At 45.0% G+C, this 22,466-nt stretch overlaps 1 protein-coding gene across 1 annotated transcript in view; it reads right to left on the bottom strand.

The window, feature by feature from the left end:
• Positions 1-22,466, bottom strand: part of MEGF11 (multiple EGF like domains 11) — a 196,104-nt gene that overhangs the window by 50,740 nt on the left and 122,898 nt on the right. Inside the window, exons 10-12 of the mRNA XM_066328204.1 lie at positions 21,711-21,885; positions 1,959-2,079; positions 373-536 (exon numbers count right to left, since the gene is read on the bottom strand). Coding sequence (XP_066184301.1) covers positions 373-536; positions 1,959-2,079; positions 21,711-21,885 — 460 coding nt within the window. The remainder of the gene's footprint in view (positions 1-372; positions 537-1,958; positions 2,080-21,710; positions 21,886-22,466) is intronic.

The raw sequence follows: 22,466 nt of genomic DNA, 5'->3' as shown, positions 1-22,466 counted from the left end.
TCAGCTTTTTGTTCTGGAATGTGCAAAGTCATCTATCACGTCGCTCTCGGTGCTGAGTCGCATTTTTTAAATTAACATACAGAGAAGACAGAAACTCGGGGCCTGATGTTTCTATACAGAACTAAATGAGGAATCACTTTAAAAAATGACGTCCAAGGAAATGCAGATAACACAGCAATAGCTCTGATAAAATACAATGCAAAGTATAATACATCCAGTTGACTGCCAGACCCCCAATCTGTTATTTACACTTCATTTCCTTCAGACATCACAGACAAATGGACATCCTGCCCTGCTCTCTGTTCAGCAGCGCTGTGGGGACTGTGGAGTCAAGGAGCTGTGAGACCACCCCCCATTGCTCTTTGCACTCACAGGACAGGGCTGGTCACAGAAGTCCCCCTGCCATCCCGGGGAGCAGAGGCAGAAGCCATCAGCTGGCCTGCAGGACGCTCCATTGCTGCAGGAACACGTCTGGTTACAGTTCAGACCCCAGCTTCCACTGGAGCAGGGAATGGAGCAATCCACTCCTTGCCACCCTAAGGAAAGGGGAGAGAAACAGCATTGGGATGTTGGCATGAGAACAGCAAGACAGGCAGCTGGCAAGCTGCAGCTCTTTGTTTCTAGGACTAGTTTCTTGGTGTAAATCAAGGCTAACTTGGGGACAAAGACTGACCCTTTCACTGTCACCTCCCAGCTCCATCTCCAGCATCTCTACACACAGGTGGAGGTGGCACAGGCCTGGCTGTAACCACATTTAGGTGTGTGATGCCTTCCTGGGAACTGCTGGGACAGTCCCTGTCTGTCAGAGACCTTCTGACCTACAGGACTGCAAGAACTTCTCGTGTGATGCTGCCTGTTTCTTACCTTTTTTACCTTTTTTTTTTTTTTTTTTTTGAGAATGCTATTTAATATAAAGCAGCTATTACACCTAAAAAAAGACCAAGGCCATCATTTCTAGCCATTAAGGCTCAAATCTTAACTACCAAGAGTACAATGACTTTCATTACACTGCAGCTCTGTGTCATGGAGTTGAGCAGTAACTCATGGTTTATACACCCTCATTAAATGGGGTTCTACAGTGATCCATTAATTCATGTTTGAAATGCCAGATTTTATTGTTATTTGCCTCACTTCTGTTTTAGGGCTTATGTATGTCATAGAGGCATAGCTCATATTGGGATTTTGGGGGAACAGAAGAGCCACTGTGCCATGGAGCAGAGGAGGAATTCTCAGGTGGATCCATGGGATGTGCTCACCACCACGTCCAGGAGAGAATTATGGACACACGTGTGGGAAGACAAGATGTCACTCACCCTGGAGCAGGCAAGACTTCTTATTTCCCCAAATAAATGAGAATCACATCCTGAACCTGTGCTCAGGAGACACAGGACACCTGCCCAAGGCCGGGCTGTCACCACGGCAGGGGACAGGAGGATGAGCAGCTGAGGATGGCAGCAAGGGCAGGGCCAGGACCCAGCCCACAGAGGCAGGGCTGGCAGCTGGGATGAGCCAGGAGCCCAGGGCAGCAGGAATGGCACAGCCCAAGGTACAGATGGGCAGGCAGCACTCAGGTCAGGGCTGCTGGGGATGACCAAGACCAGCACAGCCCAGTGCCAGGGCTGCAGGACACAGGCAGGAATCTGCCTTCACTCCTGGGCCCAGTGGCTTTGGAATCTGGGACAAAGAGGGCAGCAAGGGGACAAAAACCCAGCAGCCAGGGGATTGTTCTGCATTTCCCCTGGAGTGGAGCAGTGCCTCTGCCCTCACATTTAGTTCTGTGATGCATTTCAGCAGCAGGGCAGAGAAGTGTGGCCCCTGTGAATGCACTGGGAACCTTGCTGAGCTAGGACACTGAACTGGGACAAGAAAATAGTGGAGTTCCTGCCTGCTCAGCCGTGCCACTTTCAAAGGGGACAGGCACCGATGGCAGGCACCTGTGAAATGTGAATTTTGTTTACCTTCTTTGCAGTAGCACAGCCCGTCCACAGGGGAACAAGCGCCGTCGTTCTTGCAGTTACAAAGCGAGGAGCAATTGGTGCCGTAGGTTCCTGCCGCGCAGGGGATGGTGCAGTCATCGCCCTGCAACCCAGAAAAGTCCGAGTCAGCTAAAGAAACCCGGCACGCAGGAAACTCCCGGCACGGGGAAGCTTTCTCTCTCTCCGAGCAGAGTGTTGATTGCTGAGTCTTCAGCACTCGAGCAGTCACCGCTGGCTTCCCATGATTATGATGCAATTAGTGCTTTGATTGACTTGGAGGAAAGGGACAAGTTTCTGGCAGTCATTCAGCAGGAGGTGGGGAAGTTACAAAAACAAACCTCCTAGAGCAGATGTTAGATCATTAAGCAAAACATCACTTATGAAGCACTAATCACAAAATATACAGTCTGAAACCGTGCAGAGATTGCTCTGCGGTTCTTGGAAAATATATTCTAAGAATAGGGTTGTTAAAAACCTAAAGGATCTCGTGCCTGCTCGTCTTCCACAGATTGGCAGAGAGGAAAACGACATGGCAGGTGCATCAGACCTCTCTGATGCGTAGCTGGTACCTGCATTTGTTTTCAATTAATTTGCATGAGATTGTGACTTTAGGAAGAAGGCAGAACAGGAGTGATGTGGATGGCAGAGACAGGAGGCACACAGCAGAACACACAAACATGGTCTCATTCCTATTTCTGCTCTAGGTGTGGGCAAAGGGAGGGAAAGGAGAATAAATATTTATATTTTACAGAAATATAAAATACTGTAAATTCTGGTGTGCTGTATGCACTGATCAGCTTGTGTGGCTGAAAGGAAAGGCACAGTTCTTACTAATCCTGTTCATCTGGCACAACAAGGGAATTAAAATGTGAGCACAATAAGGTTTAAAGCAATTGTGGTTTAACCTCACTAATTGAGGTTTAAGCCTTACTAAACTTACTGAGTCCCATAGCTGGGTCTACACATTAATGTATACAAGGTATTTTTGCTTTCTTTTCCTCTGTGTGTAATCCTGACTTCCACATCGCAAATTAGCTCCTAAATTTACTACTTCAGTGAGTCAAACTTAAATAATTTAGTTCTATGCCAGGGAAAGTGAACCTACTACAAGTTAAAAAGTAACTCCACTGCACAGTGTGACCCTGTAGCTCGGGGCAAAAGATGTTGGTCAAAATGTATTTTTGCAGGTGAGAGGCTTCACTGTTGGATAGGAGGCTCCATTTATCAGGAGAGCAATGTGCACCATGTCAGCTTCCCTGTGCTGTGACAAGTTCCTCCAGGAGCCTGTACATCACACAGCAGACACCCAGACAGCACAAGGAAATATGAACAGATTTCTGAGCACCATAAACCCCCATCTGCTTTGCTGGAGCAGTTCTGCCTCACATCAATGTGACTCATCCTATTTTAGACCAAAAACTTTGTTTCAGGGGGAAGGAAATGGTTAAAAATACCCTGCTCACAAGTAAATCCCGCAAGTCTCTGATTTCTGAGTGAAGGCACCGTTTGTAAAAGATGCTATCTTTGACCTTGGTGGAGTAAAACAAGTGCCCCCGATAAGGGCTGGCAGGAAAAGATGCTGCCTTGACAGGCAGCAAATCCAGAGCAGGCTGCCCCTCATTACCCTGCCAGCATGCCCATGGAATGAGCTCCAGGAGCCCGGGCTGGCAGAGGGGCATTCAGCCTCCACGCCTAATCAATCCTCTCCTTTCTCCTGCGTGTGACAATTAGACAGCCAATTAGTGCCACTTAGGAACCCTTATCCTGTGTGAATGAAACTCCCAACTCATTCCGTGTACTACACAGAACTGCTGGTACTGCTAATAATTTCTATGACAACTGACCTTATCTGGATTTGAACTAGTGATCCAGAAGGAAAAGAAAACTCCTTTGAAAAGGAAAGGGGAGCAGAGTGATGTGGAGTTAAAATACCCCTTTGGGAATCACATTAACCAACCGCAGAACCACAGAATCATCAGGGTTAGGAGAGACCTTCAAGATCATCCAGCCCAACCATCAATCACCTCAAAACCACATCCCCACATCCTGACGCCTCTGAAACACCAAAACCACCACTTGGGCCAGGGCTGGAGGCAGCAGGAGGATTTCCAGTTCCTCATCAGCTGATGTTCTGTGACCACAGAACAGCTTGTGTTTGGGGCCAGGCACAACTGGAGTGGATTCCCTGGTTTTCTGTAATCACTTGGGATCATCCCAAAGAAAATGGATATAACTCCCTGAAAAAGGGTTGTAGTGAGGTGAGTGTCAGCCTCCTCTCTCAGGGAACAAGTGGCAGGACAAAAAGGTGAGGAAATGGCCTCAAGTGGCACCAGGGGAGGTTTAGATTGGATATTAGGGAAAACTTTTTCACAGACAGAGCTGTCCACCATTGGAACAGGCTGCCCAGGGAAGTGGTGGAATCACCATTCTTGAAATCTTTAAAAAACGTGGATGTGTCACTTTGTGGTGAACACAGCAGTGGTGCTGGCTGACGGCTGGATTTGGTGGTGGTTGAGGCCTTTTCCAGCCTTCAAGGTTCTGTGATTCTGTGATTCTCACAAGCTGGACATCAGGCTGTTTATCCCAAACCTTGGAGTTTTGGCATTTACCTTAATGTACTTGGCTTTATGGAGTGACAGAGCTGGGCATTCTGGCTGCCCACCATCCACTCACGTACTTTGCAAACAAAGCTTAACTGAAAAAACCCCACCTGGTTTAATGAGATTTCTATCCCCAGGTTTGACAAGTGAGACCTTCAGAGCTCTCTGAGTGACAACTGCCAAATACACTTAACTTCTTAATTACATAAGAGGAAAATGCACTTGAACTATAGCACTGGCTCTAAGATTTTATTAATTATAAATGCACACCTTGTTATTAACATTTTGAACTTGATTTGGGAGAATGACCTCTGAAATGAAATGCATTCAGGTACTGTCAAAGATATGTAAATTCCACCTCCCTCTCACCACCTGCCTGAGTGGATAATGCTGCAGTTGTATGCATCCAGCTGTTAATGAGTTATATATTCTAATAAACTGATTTCAGATTGTGTGTATTGAATCTTCACTCTTGCAATATGGTACTTTACATTTCTACCCTATTTAGTAAAATTAATCAACAGCTGTGCTCCTTATGTTGATTATTCTTTTTTTTTCCCTATTAAGATCAGGAGGTTAACGAGGATAGTGCAATGCCTGGATGTGCTCTCCATGCTAGGAGGGAGTAGCTAATTCAATCAAACATATATCCCTGCAAATGTTAAAGCTATATTAAGAAATTGGGCTATAAATAACTTGGTATTTTCCATCTCTACGTTCCAAATCAGAATGACCCATATGGATCTCACAACCTTTCAAAGGGGCTTCATTTTCAGTATTTTCACTTAGAAGGGCCCAGGTTATCCAAATACACCCCCGAATCTATCCACTGGGTTATTTCTAATTTCAGGGGTCAATTTTGACTTAAACAATGGAAAAACTCTCTTCAGGGAATGTGGGGTCAGCTGTGGGAAAGGTCTGCTCCGTGTGGAGCAGCACATTGCTGCTCTCTGCTCTGCATCACAGAGCCCCCAGCCTGGGAGAGGCCACCCCAGAGCCACCAGGGATGGATGTCCCACACCTCACCCTGCTCAGAGTTTAACACCACTGAGCCTCTTCCTCTCTGAAATCCAGACCTGAGAGCACCAAGGATGGATGTCCCACACCTCACCCTGCTCAGAGTTTAACACCACTGAGCCTCTTCCTCTCTGAAATCCAGACCTGAGCTGGATGGATGTCCCACACCTCACCCTGCTCAGAGATTAACACCACTGAGCCTCTTCCTCTCTCAAATCCAGACCTGAGCCACCAAGGATGGATGTCCCACACCTCACCCTGCTCAGAGATTAACACCACTGAGATTCTTCCTGTCTCAAATCCAAACCTGATGGGAGCACTCCGACATGGAAAAGATAGAGGAGGGAATCCACAATTCCTGGGACCCTAAAAGTCCCCTTTAAATCGGAATGAATGGTGGCAGTGACCTAAGCAGCCCCACCTATGATTTTCCATGCCTGCAAGTACTTCAGAAACACCCTTTTTTGCTGGATCTGACAGCCCTTCCCAGCACTCTGAGAGCTTTGGACATCCAGTTCTTATCATGGTTAATTTTCCCCCATGGATTGAGGGTGAGGTCCAAGGAACCAAACTCCATTAATAACTCAGGCTGCCAGCTCACATCCATCAGCATCAAATATTAATAGACTCTGAGGGCCACAGCATCCATCTTTCTGGATGGCAGTCAATAATATGTCTTGTTTCTGTTCAGGGAGAGGGGAAGATTTTCCTCCTCCAAAATTATTATTGTTCAATATTAGTAGAGCTTAAAAACACAGTGCTGCCTTAGGTGTTGGCTGGGTTAACAAGCTCTGCCTGCTTCAGAAAGTGTTTTCCCTGGATTAATGTTACCCTAACAGGTTACATTACTTGTTTCTTTTAAAAATGCATTGCTGCTATAAGCAGTGATCAACTCCCTTAAAAATCCTTTTCTGGTGATCAATACACAAATTCGTATTTATTCCTGTGCGTTTTGGATCAGGACTTCAAGTCTGTGAAATGCATTTTGAAAAGGGAAGAAAAAAGGGCATCCCAGACCATAAAGGGAGCTAATAACCCAGCAATGGTCAACAACACCCAGCAAAGTTTGCACCCACACCCGGTCTGTCACAAAGTTTGCTATTTAAGGATGTGAAATGAAGGATCTCAGAAATAGCCACAGTCTACAGGAATAAAATTCCCTTGGAGTGCTGAAGTCGGGTTCCACTGAACTCAGTGGCAAAACAGAAAATCAATTTTTCAAGGCTTCTGCAATGCAGAAGAGGAACAGGATGGTATTGAACCTGGCCTCAAGTTTGCATGACAAAGACCCGGGTGACAGCTTTGCTCTTGAGGTTTAATCTGCCGAGGTGCTGAAATTCCTCAGCTCCCACAGGTTACTGGGGGCGACTGACAGCACGGAAAGGCAAAATATCAGGACCTTTGGTGATCTGCGGTGGGAGTCCAGCTAATCAGAGATTTCTAAGAGCATCTGCTCCCCTCCCTCGCCCTCTCCTCTCCAGGCTGTGCAGGAGGACCAGAGGTGCAGCCCCTGGCAGCAGCCCAGGGATGCTCCACGCCGGGTGCCCAGAGCACTGAGTGCCAAGAAGGGTGCAGAGGCTCCTGTGTGTGCTGATCCACAGATCAGGAACACAAAACGCTGCTGCTGTTTGGACCTGAGGCCTGCGTGTCCAGATAAGCTGCTCAGTATGGATTTAGCACCAACAGATGAATATTTCTGTGTGCAAACAGCACGTGGGACACGGGTGTGCTGGGACACGGTGTCTGTGCACTGATGCAGATCACAGATACACTTCTGTATATTTACTTATTTAATTGTGACATTTACAATTAACCCAAAGTAGTTCTCCACAAACATTCCCTCAAGGTAAACATATGGTATCCAGCAACACAAACTGTCAGAACAAACTAATTTCCTTAATGGTGTTCCGTGGAAATTACTGCGCTCTTCATCAGCGGATCAGCAGCGGGGGGAAACTTTGTACTTGCACCGGCCTTGTCCTCCACCCTGCACTCAAACAATTTATTCACGACCTTACTACACAGCATCTTTAGTTTTCCAGACATAATGATGTCCTCTGGCAGGATTCCTTTCCCCTCTGGGTGTTACTAATTACTCCCTGCAGAGGCTGTTATTGGTGCTAATGATAAAATGCAGTAAAAAGCTGAAGGAAGGCTCCTGTGGGTTCCGTGTGCAGGTGATGACAAAAGTTCCTTTACCCACCTTGTAACGCAGTGTGATGCAGCTGTGCTGGGGTTTGATACACATCTAAAAGGACAAAATGAAGCCACCAATGACCTCGTTCAGTCTCCTCTTCCCCACGCCCTTTTCACGGGAGGAAAGGCAGAGGAAGGCGGAAAGGACGGGATAGAGTTTTCTTACACTTAAAGAAGTGACTTTACAGCTCATGACTCATCCAAAGACAGAAACCATTGGCAGCCTGAATGCCAGAGTCTTACACGAAATCATCAACCCCTCCAAAGAGCCATCTGCAAAGCTTCCCCCAGTGTGCACCCCGGTGACACCGCAGTTCTGCGAGCACCACACGGACACGCCGAGCACAGATCCCTTTGGGAACGAGCAGAACTTCCCCTCTGCTTCCCATGACCTTACAAGGATTTACAAACCTTTACAAATGGATGTCAGCATTTTATTTCACCTCGGAATTTGTGCTAATATGCTAATTCATACAGTAAATTTCACAGTAAATGCCAAGTTCGGAATTACTCAGCCTGATACTGATTCTTAAATTTGATGACGGGTCAGAAGTATTCAGCAGAACATGCACGCAAACAAAATGCAAACTTCATTTGTTATTAAAAGAGAGTAAGCAAAATATTATAAATAATGTCAATAATTTTAAGTACCTACAGTAGTTTATTAGATACAATTTAATTTTACTGATCTCAGTCTTTGCTAGCAAAGCTGTGAGCTCTGAGTGAGAGGGGAGTAGAAGTTACCACAAAGTAACTGCGGTTGTTATTTTCCAAACTGTACAGAACCTGGTTAAATTCCACAGATTCCTATTTTATAAACCCCAATGTATTTGCTGTGGCCTGTCAGTGGCATATCTTACATTACTGCCTCAGTAAGGCCACAAGGAACCAGGATCACATTCTCATTTCTGGCCTCTCGGTCCCCAGAACGTCTCACTCCCCACCTGGGCTGTTCTGTTCCCCACTGCACGGCCTCAGAATTGATCTGAGATACGTTAACAGTGTATTTGGGTTACTTGTATTAAAAAAAATAAAAGGAAAAAAAAGAGAGAATACTCAGCCTATGATTCAAGGCTACAAGGGGTTTCAGAGCAACCATTATCCATCCATTGTCCCAGAAGGGACCTTTCCCAGCCCAGGCACTTTGGGAATCCTTTGTCACAGCTTAGGAGAGCCTTTGGAAGGATTTGGCTGCCTGGGGAATAATCTGAACCTATCAAGATGGGAGAATTTGTGCAGCCCCCCAGTCTGGACTCTGTGCACATGGAAAACTGGAATTAACTGGACGGGGCTCATGGTTTCCAGCCCAGCAAATCCCAGCTGAAAAAGGGGTTTTTTTGTGAAGGATGCAAGGATCTGTGCATCTCAGGCACTGCCTTTTGGCTCAGGGTCCTCCCACACTGGGACTCCACTGGAAATTCATCTTTTCCAGTGGAGGGTGCACAGAATCTCACCACTCTCCTGCCCTCCAGCAGCTTGGCTCCAACGTGCTCCATACAGCCAAAAAAACCCACAATGCCCTGGCACAATAAAACTGATGAATAAAACAGCAAATCCCAGCTTTGGGAGGTTTTTTTCCCTTCCATGAAATCCAGTGAAAACAAACACAAATAAAACCTTCATTAAAAAAATTGGATTTTGCATAGTAAAAGTCAGCAAACCTGAGGTGGATTTCTGTCAGCAAGCATTATAATCCCCCTCACCACCAGGGAACAGTTTTCTAGTTTGCACTAAAAGTATGTCCAATACCAGTCAGTAATCTGCAATTAAAAAAAATCCATTCCTACAGTACCAGTTACCTAAACATGGTTATTAAAAAAGGGAAGAGAATTCAATAAAGAAAGCAGGCAAGAGATCACACCCTCCCTCCCGCTTCCCGTAAATTAGGGCAGCACTTGCTGGCAAAAAAAAAAAAGAAAAAAATCTAGACTGACTTTACAACACTTGAATATCTGCCTGGTTTAGTATTTAGGCTTAACTACAGAGCCCTTTAGTGTCAGCAAGGCAATGAATACAGCATCATATAATTAAATGCATTCAGAAGGAAAGTAGTGTGGAGAGTACAAAAGATGATCATCAACCTCTGAACAAGAATATTTTTTTTCTGCAGTCAGCACTTTTCACCTAATAGAATATCACAAACCACATTTATCCAGGAGGGACCTCTCCAAAAACAGGGGATTGGATTTAGACTGGGTAAACCAGGTGGATTATCAAGGCAGGTAAATCACAGCTGTACCAAGGGGATTTCTCGTGTCCTGTGTGGGGCCAGTTGGGAAACCAAGTCCTCTGGAGTTAAAGCAATTTAAACCTGGAATTTAAACCTGGAATTGGGCCACTGCAGATTTATACAGGTGAGGCAGGGAGCAAGTTCTCAGAATATTTTAAACTTAACTCTGGGGAAGCTGTAAAGAGTCAAATATCTGTGGGGCTCTTTGCTGTCACTGTAACCAGCTTTGACCAGGGGCTGTTTTAAGATGCCCTGTAACACATGGCCAGATCACAATTAAATATCCTCGAAGGTAAAGTCATCCTGTGCATTATTTCAAATTAGTGGGAATTATTTACATCCCTGAGAAGCACATCTCTGGCACATGTGCTCTCCCTGATGTGCCCAACACACTACTCATGTCCAAACTGGGGATGGAAGGGGCTAAATGTCAAAATACCAAACCACAGTCCTTGAATATACTGGTGAAGATTAAAACAACCCTGCATTTCTTTTGCCATTTTTAAATGAAGGCACCAAATCTGGGGTTATCCCTGTGGCAAAGGAAAGATTTTGACTCACTGTGTGCACTTCCATCATTTCCTTCCCCGGATTTGGGCAGAGCAGATGAGTGGCTAACAGGAGCCATTTGGAAACACAGATTAGCATTTCAGTGCCAGGCAGTGACCTTCAGGGTGAGAACCCAGAGCTGCCTGTCAATTCTGCCCCAGCTATTCAATGGAAATACCTTTGCTTGGAAATTTGAGATGGTTTCAGCTCTATCCACCCAGCCTGAGTGCCACAGTCCAAGATCCACCTTGTAAAACAGCTGTGGCCTCTTGACTTTTTTTGCAATAATAAATGTGGGTTCTGGCTGTCAAGTCTGAACAGTTCTGCAAAAAGGACATCAGCTAAAATAGGAAATAAAAGGCATCATTTATACCTTCAGCCTCTATGATGTTTTCTGGCAAGAAGATTCAGTTTAATTATAAATACAAAGCAGAAGAAACATCTTTATCTGCTTGCTTCAAACCCACTGCCTGATTTTTAATTGGGAAACTTCTTGTGCTGTGATAAGTAGCAAGAATGCATTCCTTCTTCCCCTTCCCCCATGGAGTGAGAGACCTCTCACATCCCTACCCTCGGTGACCCCTTCTCTAAGCAAAACCATCCCACTGTTATTCCCATTTTATGGGAGCCATTTCACAACTTAATTACGCATTCTGTGAAAAGCACTCTCTTTGTTTTTAACCTGCTGTGCAATCATTTAATTGGTTGGCCCTTGTTCCTGTGTTATTAGAAATAGTAAATAACCATTCCTTGTTCATGTTCTGTGCACCATCCCCAGCCCCACAGATCTCTATCCTCTCCCTCCTCAGCCATCTGTTTTCGGAGCCCAGTTCCCGCTTATCGAGTGACTCTCTATAGAAATCATTCCATAGAAAAGATGATCTTTGTCACCATTTCCATTCTATCCTTTGTAAGCAGGAATCAGCCAAGCTGTGCACAGTAATTTGAGAATTGGATATATTATGGATTTACACAATACCAAAAAAAAGGCTTTTCCATCCTGTTTTATTCTCATCCTGATCATTCTAACTATTCTGTCAGGCACTCTGGATTCGTTTGAGATTTTCAGACTCATTGAGGGCTTGAGTTTTTCAGAAAACTACCCACAGTGATTGCCTGATCTCTTTCTCTGAATAGCAGGAATTAAATTAGAACTCATCTTTTGTGTGTTTACTTAACATTATTTTCCTATCATCTATTACTCTGCATTGTTAAACTCTGAATTTCAGCATACCCACTCATTCAGGAACAGGAATCTTTCCCCAGATTTGCTACTGCCTTGACAATCCAAATAGTTTTGCATTATTTGCAAACTTTCTTTTAGACTCCTTCCACAGCTGTGCAATAAAGGACAATGCCCAAGCACAGCCTCAAACCAGCCCATCAGTGCACACCTGAACTTGTGTCCACACCCCAAAAAACTGAGTCCGGGAGGAGCTAAAAGTGCTGGAAACAGCAGGAATTCCCAACTGGCCCCTTGCTATGAGCACTGGAGCCATGGAAGCAGCAATGTGGATGGAAAACACAAAGGAACAGGGCTGATGCTGCAAACAGCTGTGGTGGAGCTTGGTGCTGAGCTGCAGGATCCACAGGGGAGAGGATCAAAGAAAAAAAACCAGCATCTAAAAAAGAAAAGATGTCAACTCGAAGATAATGGGTTTTGTGATGTAATTCTGAAAGGCTGGTCAATAACCAGGTGACCACACACAGGCAGATAAGAGATATCCCCTTCAAACTCTCACAGATATTCCTAAATCAAAACCCTACAGCGAAAGAGTTTGAGATCTGGTAATATTTCAGTTGGTCTTTGGCATGAGACAACAAAATCAGGATTTTTCATGTCTGATTGTGAAAGACAAAGCCTTTGACAGTACAGTTGCACAGAAAATAAAATGCAAAACTACCCTGTGACTTAAACACTGTCCTTAGGAGGTTTTAATGAAGTCAGCCTGCAATGTGAACTACCAGGAGAGTCAGCTACCAAAACTTCCATGCACAGAACCATAGATAGCGTGGATAAAGATATATACACTTGGAAGCCTAACAGATGAAAGGAGGCACTGCTAATGGCAAGCAGTTCATCCCTCTGCAAAATTCAGATCAAATAACTCAGTCTGAGCAGAATATTGAGCTGCACTGGTTCTGAATGAGGCTACAGGAAGGGAAATGCAATTTGACATAGCCACATTGCCAATTAAGGATAAAACACATGAAATATGTCAACTGGCAACAAAGGCAGAGGCTTTCAGGCTTTCTGTATCAAGTTGGTTCCTTTGGACCCACTTACAAAAACTTTGGAGTTACTCGGGTAAATAAAACTGCAGCAGAGCCCAGTAAAAGTAAATACAAGAAGAAAGAGAAGACCTGGGACTTGCTCACAGATCTCAAATGATAAACTCCGTGTGTGAGTGTGAATAAGTTCTCATTAGTAGAGGCAGGCACTGAGGCAAACCCCCTCCTTGTGTACCTGGGACAATCCCACTGAAGGCAGCACTCGTGTGCAGGTAAACTTGGGCTGGCAAAGTACAATTGGAGCTGTCACAGACAATTTCTGCAGCTTGTGCGTTGACAAGAGAGTGAGCAGAGGAAAAAAAATGAAAAAAAAAATGAAATGGAATAGCTCATAAAAGGCTTTGAAAAGTTCCACTGAATTCAAAGAAAAGGCTGCAGTTTGCACAGCTGAGCGGGAGCCACTGTGTCCTGTGCGTTCGGTGACCTTGTTAAACACTGCGGTACAATAGTTCACCTGCTCCAAAGCTCCGCCAAACGCCCCGAGGTGGGAGCAGAGCCTTTGTTCCTGCTCCTGCAGCCGGGTGCTGCCAGGGCACTGCAGGCTCCGCGAAAACACAACTCCACAGCTCCCGCAGAAATCCCTAATTGGTCCACAGGAGCTCGGGGGGAGAACGGCACCGCGCCTGACTGACAGCACTGATATAAAAACCCTCTATAAAGCTGATATAAAACACTGATATCAAAATCAATAGGGGAGCGCCTTGGTCTGAAAGCCTGGAATACACAGGCGGCCTCCCCATAATGATCTGCCCTGTTGGAGCTGGGATGGAGATTATCTCCTCCTGTAATTCAGCAGAGCCAGAAGCGTCCCTTTGTGAGCCGTGACTGAAATCCTCAGCCCACGGCCAGCTCCCTCGCACTGAGGGGATGGCCATTGTCCCCTGAATGACGTGTGCCAGTGTCACCCCACAGCTGCACTCATTTTCCATTTGGGAGAGGTGCAGGCTGGCTGGACCACAGTGCTCACTGGGGCTGCTGCTCCAAAAGCCCTCAGTACCTGTGCTCTTTGTCCCCAGAAAAAAGCCCTGCAGGGACCTCGGGGTGGATCACACAGCCACGTCACCAGCCTTGACCTGAAGCAATGGTTTGTGAAGGGAGAATGGTGAAAAAAGGCTCAATGTGGCAGCAAATTTGCTGGTGGCTGCTGATGGAAATGGGGATTGTGATGTACACACTGATCCACGGGCAGCTGGACTGAGACCAGGTCATTCCATGCAGGGCACTGCACAGCCAAGGGAGGATCATTCTCAGTCTGTGCTGATCACACCGAGTAGCTTTGGGATGAAAAAATTTATATTCTGTTATTAGCCCCAATGGACTAGGAAAAATCAAAGCACAGCCATTGCACACACACAAATATGTTCTTTTGTGTGCACTGAGAAGTGGGGGAGAAAATTCAGGTGTCATCAATGAAAAGGGATATCAAGATGTGATTCACATTTTCATCTGCTCTGTGACTGTGCAAAAATCTTGATGAGTGCAAATGATCTGTGATCAGCTCAATGTGGAAAATGCACCAAAACATCATGTGTGAGATGTTTTGATTTCTGTTTGTAAACTCAGACCTTCCAACTTGCGGCCCAGATGACAGGAAAACTCCTGTTCAATGGGAAACTGTCAGTTCCTTCATTCAAAAGATATTTTCCCAGCTCACTCTTAGGCTGAATGGAACAGAGAGGTTTTGTTGCCTGCTTGAGAGCCACTTCTTGACCCACATCCACTTGTGAACTAATTTATAAGCCTTAAAAACCAATCAGCTGACCTTTCAGACTTATCTCTATCCAAAAGATACCAAGAAAATGCAAATTCAAAGGAGAGGGCATTCCTCAAAACCAGGAGAGAGGGATCTGGGATGCAGCCATAGTTAGTGTAGGGGCACTGGTTGTGTTCTTCTGACAGACTGATTTTTATCTTTATTCAATTTTTAAATACCAGGTGAATATAACTTTTGACTTCCATCATGGTTTCCCAGGGCACAGCTCCATCTTCCATTTTTAAAGGATGTTTTAGTTGCATTTCCCATATCTCTGCCTTTCACATCACCTCCAGACCTCAAACTGACACTGATATCTGTTATCAAAGAGCCTGTATTTCCTTCTTGCTGGCTTTGACAAAATGAGCCTCTCAAACCTGCTCAGAACACTTTGAATCTGCCAGGTCCTTTTGGTGACTCTTCAGCTGCATCTCTGTGCTCCCTGTATCCCAGCAGGGACCTTCCCTCTTGAGCTCTTTCTGGGATCACCAGGACAGTTCTCCTGGTTGGCTTGGCTTTCCCCCTGTCTGCGTCTCTTTACTTCAGGGGAAACTGTGGAGTAAGTCAGGGCTACAGTGGGATATTCCCAAACTTCCTAAAATTAACTCTTGCTAAGAACTTTGGATAACTGAGGTGAAACAAAAGAGAGAAAAAAAAAAAAAAAAAAAAAAGCAAAACAGGAAAGAGTTCAAAGGCTGGGAGAATGGGAATCAATTTCTTCTGTGTCTTGACTTAATACTCAACCTTGCAGAACCCTTTTCTTTTTTATGGAATGTGATCCATGGCACTTTGAGCCTGGTTATGCAGTCAGAGGATTGAGTCTGGGGTCTCTGAGCCCACCTGAGTGTCCTTGGCCAGGCAGAGCACCAAAGGAGAGCTGACAGCGTTACTGCAGCGGGGCAGGAGAGCCCAGAGCACTGGGGATAGAAACCAGTGGCCAACAAGGCTCTTGTAGCCCCACAGCTTCTAAGACAACTTGTTTTACTTTAATATCAATTAATAATTCATGCCTTGGCAGCTGCAGGCCACGCTCAGACCCACCTGCACAGTGAGGGAGCCTCTCCTCATCCCCTCTGCCTCCGCTCCTCGCCCTTCTCCATTGGGTCATGGCCACAAATGGGAAACCAGGGAGGAGAAAATGCATCTTCCCCCTGCACCCAGGTAATTCATGAAACCAGACCCTGCAAACCATTCCTGTTGCCTGTGATACTCCAGTTAATTGGACAACTGCTGTGCCAGAAAACCTCTCCCCCACCTACGGCAAGTGAAATTTATACTGGTGGCTGGTAACAAGAACATCTTGATAAAATGGTTGAATTTATTTTATACCTAGAAATGAAAAGAGCTCTTAACAAAGGGGGGTAACTGATATGCTCGGTAAATCAAGGATAAAAGGACACAGGCTCTATTGAAGATTTTTTCCCCTCTTCTTTTCTTTTTAAACCTTTTGATGAGGTGCCCTGTTGCTCTGCGATGAGCTTCCACTGAAGTACTTTTGGAATTATCTCAAAGAGAAATGGATCATTTAAATGAGTTAAAGCCCCCAAACCAGATCTGCTATCTCCAGCCTTACGTTCATTTTTTATATTAAGAATTTTGTGAAATTTATAAAATAATTTTACTACCGAACCACGGGCTTGTAACACAAAGAAGTCTCATCCATTTTTTCCCCTGCTTCCTTGTGAAGTGGTGAAGAATGATACATTTAGAATAAAGATGAAAGTTAATATGTAGAAGAGAGGGAATACTCTGATAAATTTGTACCTTGTGTGTTTAGAAAACACCTACAGGCAACGATGCTTCAAATTTCTCCAGTCCTACCTGGGACTTGGGTCCTTCAGGGAAAACTCAATTGAAGATAAGATAAGGTGCTCCTCTCTATTTACTCTGGTTTTTTTCTTTTAGACAACAGAGAGAATTTTAAAGGTGTAGGACAGGAGAACAGGCTTCCACTTTTCTTAATATAAAGATTGTTTTTCTCTTCTGTGTGTTTTTTTCAGGGAACAAGAGATATGGCAGGTGCCAGAAGGAAGCCTGTTATGGCTGGAATACTCAACGGACAGGATCTCTGAGTGTTTATGACCTCTAAAGGACCATAATCATGCTCCTTCTCCTTCTGTGGAACAGTAAATTGGTCATTTTGCTCAGTGAGTAGGCACAGAGCAGGCTAAGAGTGGTCTGAGCCTGTGTGTGGGTGTTTGTACTGACCAAGAGATTATCCAGTGCAAAATTTGGTGTGCATTTGAATAGCTTTAGAGCACTATAATTTATACTCATTTTTACTAAATGCTTGAGCTACTGTTCATTGTGTGCTACGAGGGCTGACTTCTACTCAATGTGCAGGTAGGTTGTAAAGTTTTACTCTGCTGTAAGCCCTGGGAGCAATTTGTACCCCTGTGGTAGAGAAAGCATTATGTTGAGAAATTCAGGCATGCCAGACAAAATTATGGACTTAAAGACCCAAATGAAGCCCGTGTTTCAGGGCTTAAGTGCCCAGATTCCCACTGAGCCCAGCCAGAGATCCATACACATAAGCACCTCTATAAGGATACATTTGAAAGGCATTAATTGGGCTTTTAAAATGCAATTTTGATACAATGCCCACGGAAGATGCAAATAGCTACAGATGCACAGCACTGAGATAAATCTTGGTAAGCTTTAGGGAATCCAAGAGCTATTCCAAAAGCTGAAAAATCTTCTAGTAAGAGATCCCCACTGTTGTAGTTTCCATACTGTGCAGCGTGTGATTGGCTTGTGTGGGATCTACCAATATAGTGAAGAAATAGAGAAATGTCAAAATGGATTCTTTCATTTTGGTGATGAAGTGCTTGCTCTGCTTGCCAGCACGCAGGGTTCAATAAAAGCAGACAGGTCTTCAAAAAATTGCAGCATAAATAGATGAACTCTTTAAAGTAATATAAGTTCTGTCATGTGGATGTGAAATATAGACCTAAGTGCCCGCTGAAGTAAAAGCTGACCACACATTCCACAGAGAAGTGTTAAAAGTTTGCTCAGAGTGTCTTGGGCTGAGAAATGTTTTAACTACAGCTCTCCTTGCCACAACACACAGAATGGAAGCGTTTCAAGTTAAACCCATTTTTCAAAAGAAGAAAACAAAGCATCCATAAAGAAACAAAGGCATAGCACGGGATGAGGTCTCCAGATAGCCACTGCTTCCAGGGAAGCTGCAATTAGCTGTGCAACGGAGAAGGTGAACTTAGCTGTATCTCAATAGCATTTATAATGATTTCAGCAGCTAAAATGCTGATAGGTACATGCAGGGGGTTGTTTTCAAGATTTCCTTGTGAGACACAAGGTCAGGATTCCTGTGGTCTCCTGTCATATTTAATTCATATCCTCTGGCCTTCTCTACCATGTTTATTGAATTACAGGAATAAAATTCAATGAACCAAAACCAAAAGAATAGAGCGAGGACAAGGCAAGTCCCACTTTCTTTTAGGTCCCTCCTGCACACCTGGGTTCAGTGGACTTACAGGAGAACATGTTGGAGCAGAATTTGGAAAGAGGAGGAGGTACAAGTCAGTATAATCCCTCTCACCATCTCCATAATTGCATCCAGATAATTTATTGCAAGCAGTGGCCACTTTCACGTGGGAGGGAGGATCCAATTTCTACCAGTCAAGACTCTCCCCTGGTGTTTTTTTAGGGCTGATCTGTGCACTCCCTGTGTGTGTTTGCCAGGTTCCTTCTGGTCACAAATGAGATGGCAGCAGAAGAGCTTTACAAAACCATTCTTCAGAAGAGCATTCTGGCAATTCATCCCGTCATTGCAAAGAGGAAACCCTCAAATACGTTAAAAATCCCAGTTGGAGGGAAGTGCCCTCTTGGCGTGCTGGTAATGATGATTCCCTGTAATCATCTGAGTTAAACTGCTCCAGCCTTTATCCTCCTTCACCAGTGGGATGCAGGAAGCAAAGCATTCCCAACAGGCCTGTGGAGTAACGGGGAGTTGGGCTGTGATTTGGGGGAGGATTTTATTGTGTCTCCTCTATTATTATCCTGTTTTCCGTGTGCTGCCTGCGAGAACTGCCTGCTTTAGGTTGTGGACCCCTCAGCCCAACCCACACCCAGCTGTGCACGGTGCTTCAGAACCTGCAGAGGTTAAAAAGAGCCTTTCCCCCACGGGATCAGAGCCACAGCAGCACCTCACACAAATACCCTGACACCCAACAAAACTTTACAATGTTGTCGTTTGGGTTTAGAGCCAAACATGCAAATCTGGCTCTTGAGTCTGACCCAAAACATTCACACGAAAAAAAAGACACAAAATGTTTTGAAAGTCTATACTAAACTGCAAGCTCACCACTATTTAGCTCTGGCATTTTAATATTTGGAAATGTCACAGCTAATAAATAATGTATTTTCTTTAAGCTACCATATACATTTTTATTTTACAACTTGAATCTTCTTAAATTTCCAAAAATTAAGTGCTCTGCTCACGTACCTGGCAGCGTATGGGATGGCTGCCTTTTCACTTAATACATTTAATAAAGGTGACCAGATGCTTTGTGTTCTTAATGGCTTGTTCTGCATCCCAACAAAATGTTCCTGTTTTGGCTGCGAGAGCAGATGATTCATCCTGAAACCAAGCCCAGCCGCCCTGACACAGGCAGGGTGAGTTAAAACCCACCATCTGTGCTGGAGGAGTGGGCAGGAGGAGTGCTTTGTCAGGAAAACACTGTCCTTCCCTGGGCACTGCAGATTCCAGGCAGCCAGGAATCCCAAAGTCCTGTGGGTCCAACCTCTCTGCCTTTGCAGATCAATTCTGCAGTTATCTCCCATCTCCCACCATTTTCTCTTCCTTTCCCTGTTCCTGAGAAGCCTCTCTGACTGCTCTGCCCTCGGATCCTGTGTAAATCCAACACTGCTGTAAAACCTAAGATGCTGCTCCTGGTTTTATTCTTTCCAATGATGTGGCGAAATTCCTGCCCGTGTGGCTGCCTCAGCCAAGCCTCGTACTGAAACAGCAAGAGGAAGATTCATTGATGGTTTTTGTGACTAATTAGCCCTGCCCAGCTCTGCATTAGCACCACTCCAGTGCCAGCCCTGCCAGAGGACACATCCTGAGCTCGGAACCGGCGCTCACAGACTCGCCCAGTCCAAGGGCAAAGCTCTACCCCCAGGCAAAGCTCCTCTGCTCCCCCAGCAAGAGCCAGGCAGGAATATCTGAAGGGAAAGCCTGGCTTGGAGTGTGCCATTGGGAAAAGGCAGCTCCAGCCTAGCTGTGCAGAGCCTTTGCCAGCTCCTCTCCTCCCTGCCCGGAGCATCCCGAAAGGACAACGCCCCGGGGAGAGAGAGAGGAGAAGGTTCCCAGGAAGTTCTCTGCACAGCCAGTGCTCTGCAGCTCTTGAAAGAACCATTGCAGCTCATCTGGCATGCACACGAATGACAAATATGCTTCAGAGGCAATAAATTAGCAATTTCAAGGCTTTACTTCCCCTCATGGACTAATTGCCAGAGATTATAGTATATTATGTGAGAGCAATGATACTAATGCCTAAATATGCTTCAGTGATTATAGAGCTATCCTCAATAACCAAGCTGTTTAAATGTCAATGCAAGAAAGCTCTTTATTATGAGATTAAATATTATTTTGAAGCAATGCAATAGGAACTTCCCAGGCTTTCTGCCTGCACTAATGCTGCCTTGGGGCAATGTATATTGGACAAGGTATGCTTTTTTAAAATGTGTACAGTAAAGGCTCCCTGAATGCTTTTGTGCTGCAAATTTGGACAGCATTCCTAATAAGGAGGAGGATTGTGTTACTGAAATGCTGCTGCCTTCATCCTTCCTCCACTTGTGTATCAATGACTGTACAGAGAAGACAAATTCTTATTTTCTGTTTGTGGAGTTGGGAATCAAACCTCATAAACATTTTTTTTCCCCCCACATCTCTAAGTACCATAGTCTTGCACAGATGCTTTTGAGTCCCACCTCTCACAGCTAAATAAATCTGTTCACACCTGGCATTGAGACAACCCCTGGAAATCAGGGGAAGCTCCAACTTTGAGGTTCAGCTGCTGACACGAGGCAGAGAACAAAAGTGTCTTTAAGCCAGAACTCCAATTGCACAGCTCTGCAGATGCCAGTTGGGGATCACAAGCTCAGGTGTGGAATTAGAAGGAAGGGAGGCAAAAAAGTCTTTGGCATGTCACTAATGTCATACAGGACCTCCCCACCATGGATCTGTCCCAGCTGTGCAGCCTGTCCCTTAACACCCAGTAAACACAGTAATTATAACTCAGAATTGTTGTAATGGTATAGAAAACACAGATAGGCCTGTGGGGACAGATCATGTAAAAGGAAGAGCAGAGAAAGCTAACTTTTTATGAAGTTTGGTGGAATTGTCTCTTTAAAGCATTTTTTTTCCTTTAGGAAGGATTGTTTCTTAAACACAGACTGCTCCTCTCCTCCATGGAGTGCTCCTGGAGGGGAGCAGCTTCACACACACACACAACCAGGGAACTTATTGGCCAGAATTCCATTCTGCCCAGCCTTGGCAGGACTGGACACTTGGATCCCTGTCCCAACACTTTCTGGTGCAGCCAGGCAATTGTTAACTCTGAATTTTTGGTGTTGGTTGAATGGCTGGTTTCTTCAGCCATTTTACATCTCACCTATAAAATGCAATGCTTGTTTACCTCAGAATGTCTGAAGCTCTTTCTGATGCTCAGGTAAAAGACACCTGCCACACAGGCTCAGGAAAGACATAAATTGCTCTATCATTTGTAACACTTTAAAATATCTTCATCTATTAAAATCACAGTGTGACTGACAAGGAACATGCTGAACGGCCATGAGAATTCTTTCTCTGCTCTTCCAGGCAGACAATAATCTGACACCTTTTTTGTTACGTCTTGACTCAGAATATACTATGGGAAACCAAATCTTTACCTTTATAACAGCAATAAACTTAGAACAGTGATGTTAACTAAACAACACCAGCCACAGGCTTGACACTGCTCAAAGGACAGCGATGTGGATTTAGCAGAGAAAGGCTGAAAATGACCCGCTGCTTTAATGCAAATGTTATTTCAAACCAGATGGAAGCCCTGCCCAGGCCCAGCCGCACTCACCATGAAGCCTGGGGCACAGATGCAGCTCCCAGTGATGCTGTCACAGTCGGCCCCGTTGTGGCAGGGACAGGGCACCCCGCAGCCCTCGCCGTAGTAGCCCACGGGACACGTCTCGTTGCAGTAGAGGCCAGCCCAGCCAGCCTTGCAGCTGCACTCCCCAGACAGAGGATGGCAGCTGGAGAAGAGACAGATGTTAGTGAGGTGTGGGCAGCAAGGAAAAACACAGCACAGAACATTTCACGTGTCACAGTACAGACAGGACAAGCCTGGAAACTCTTTAGGGTGGTGGATAGGAGCAGTTGTATAATTTAGCAAGTGAAGAGAGAATCTGGTGCTAAATTGCCCAGCATTTCCAAACACCTGGGAACTGCCACAGCACTGGGGAGTTTACACCTTGAAGTTTATGCTCTTCCATTCTCAACTCAGTGTGGCTTGGATTACTGACATCAACCACACCATTAACCCTTACAAGCTGTAGGACAGGAATGTGCTGCACTATTTGGCTGTAACGCAGCCAGCTAAAGATGTTCAGGGATAGGAGAAATTCCAGTGGGTGGAAGAATGCCATCAAGAGAGCTGTGAAAAGAAACCTGAGTTCGAGGGCACAGCATTCTTATTCTTATTCTTATTCTTATTCTTATTCTTATTCTTATTCTTATTCTTATTCTTATTCTTATTCTATTCTATTCTATTCTATTCTATTCTATTCTATTCTATTCTATTCTATTCTATTCTATTCTATCATTTCCTATCCCA

The sequence above is a fragment of the Sylvia atricapilla genome, chromosome 13, assembly GCF_009819655.1.
Source record: "Sylvia atricapilla isolate bSylAtr1 chromosome 13, bSylAtr1.pri, whole genome shotgun sequence".
NCBI classification, from domain to species: domain Eukaryota; kingdom Metazoa; phylum Chordata; class Aves; order Passeriformes; family Sylviidae; genus Sylvia; species Sylvia atricapilla.
Note: the sequence above shows the minus strand (reverse complement) of the source record. Positions and strands in the feature narration are given on the sequence as shown.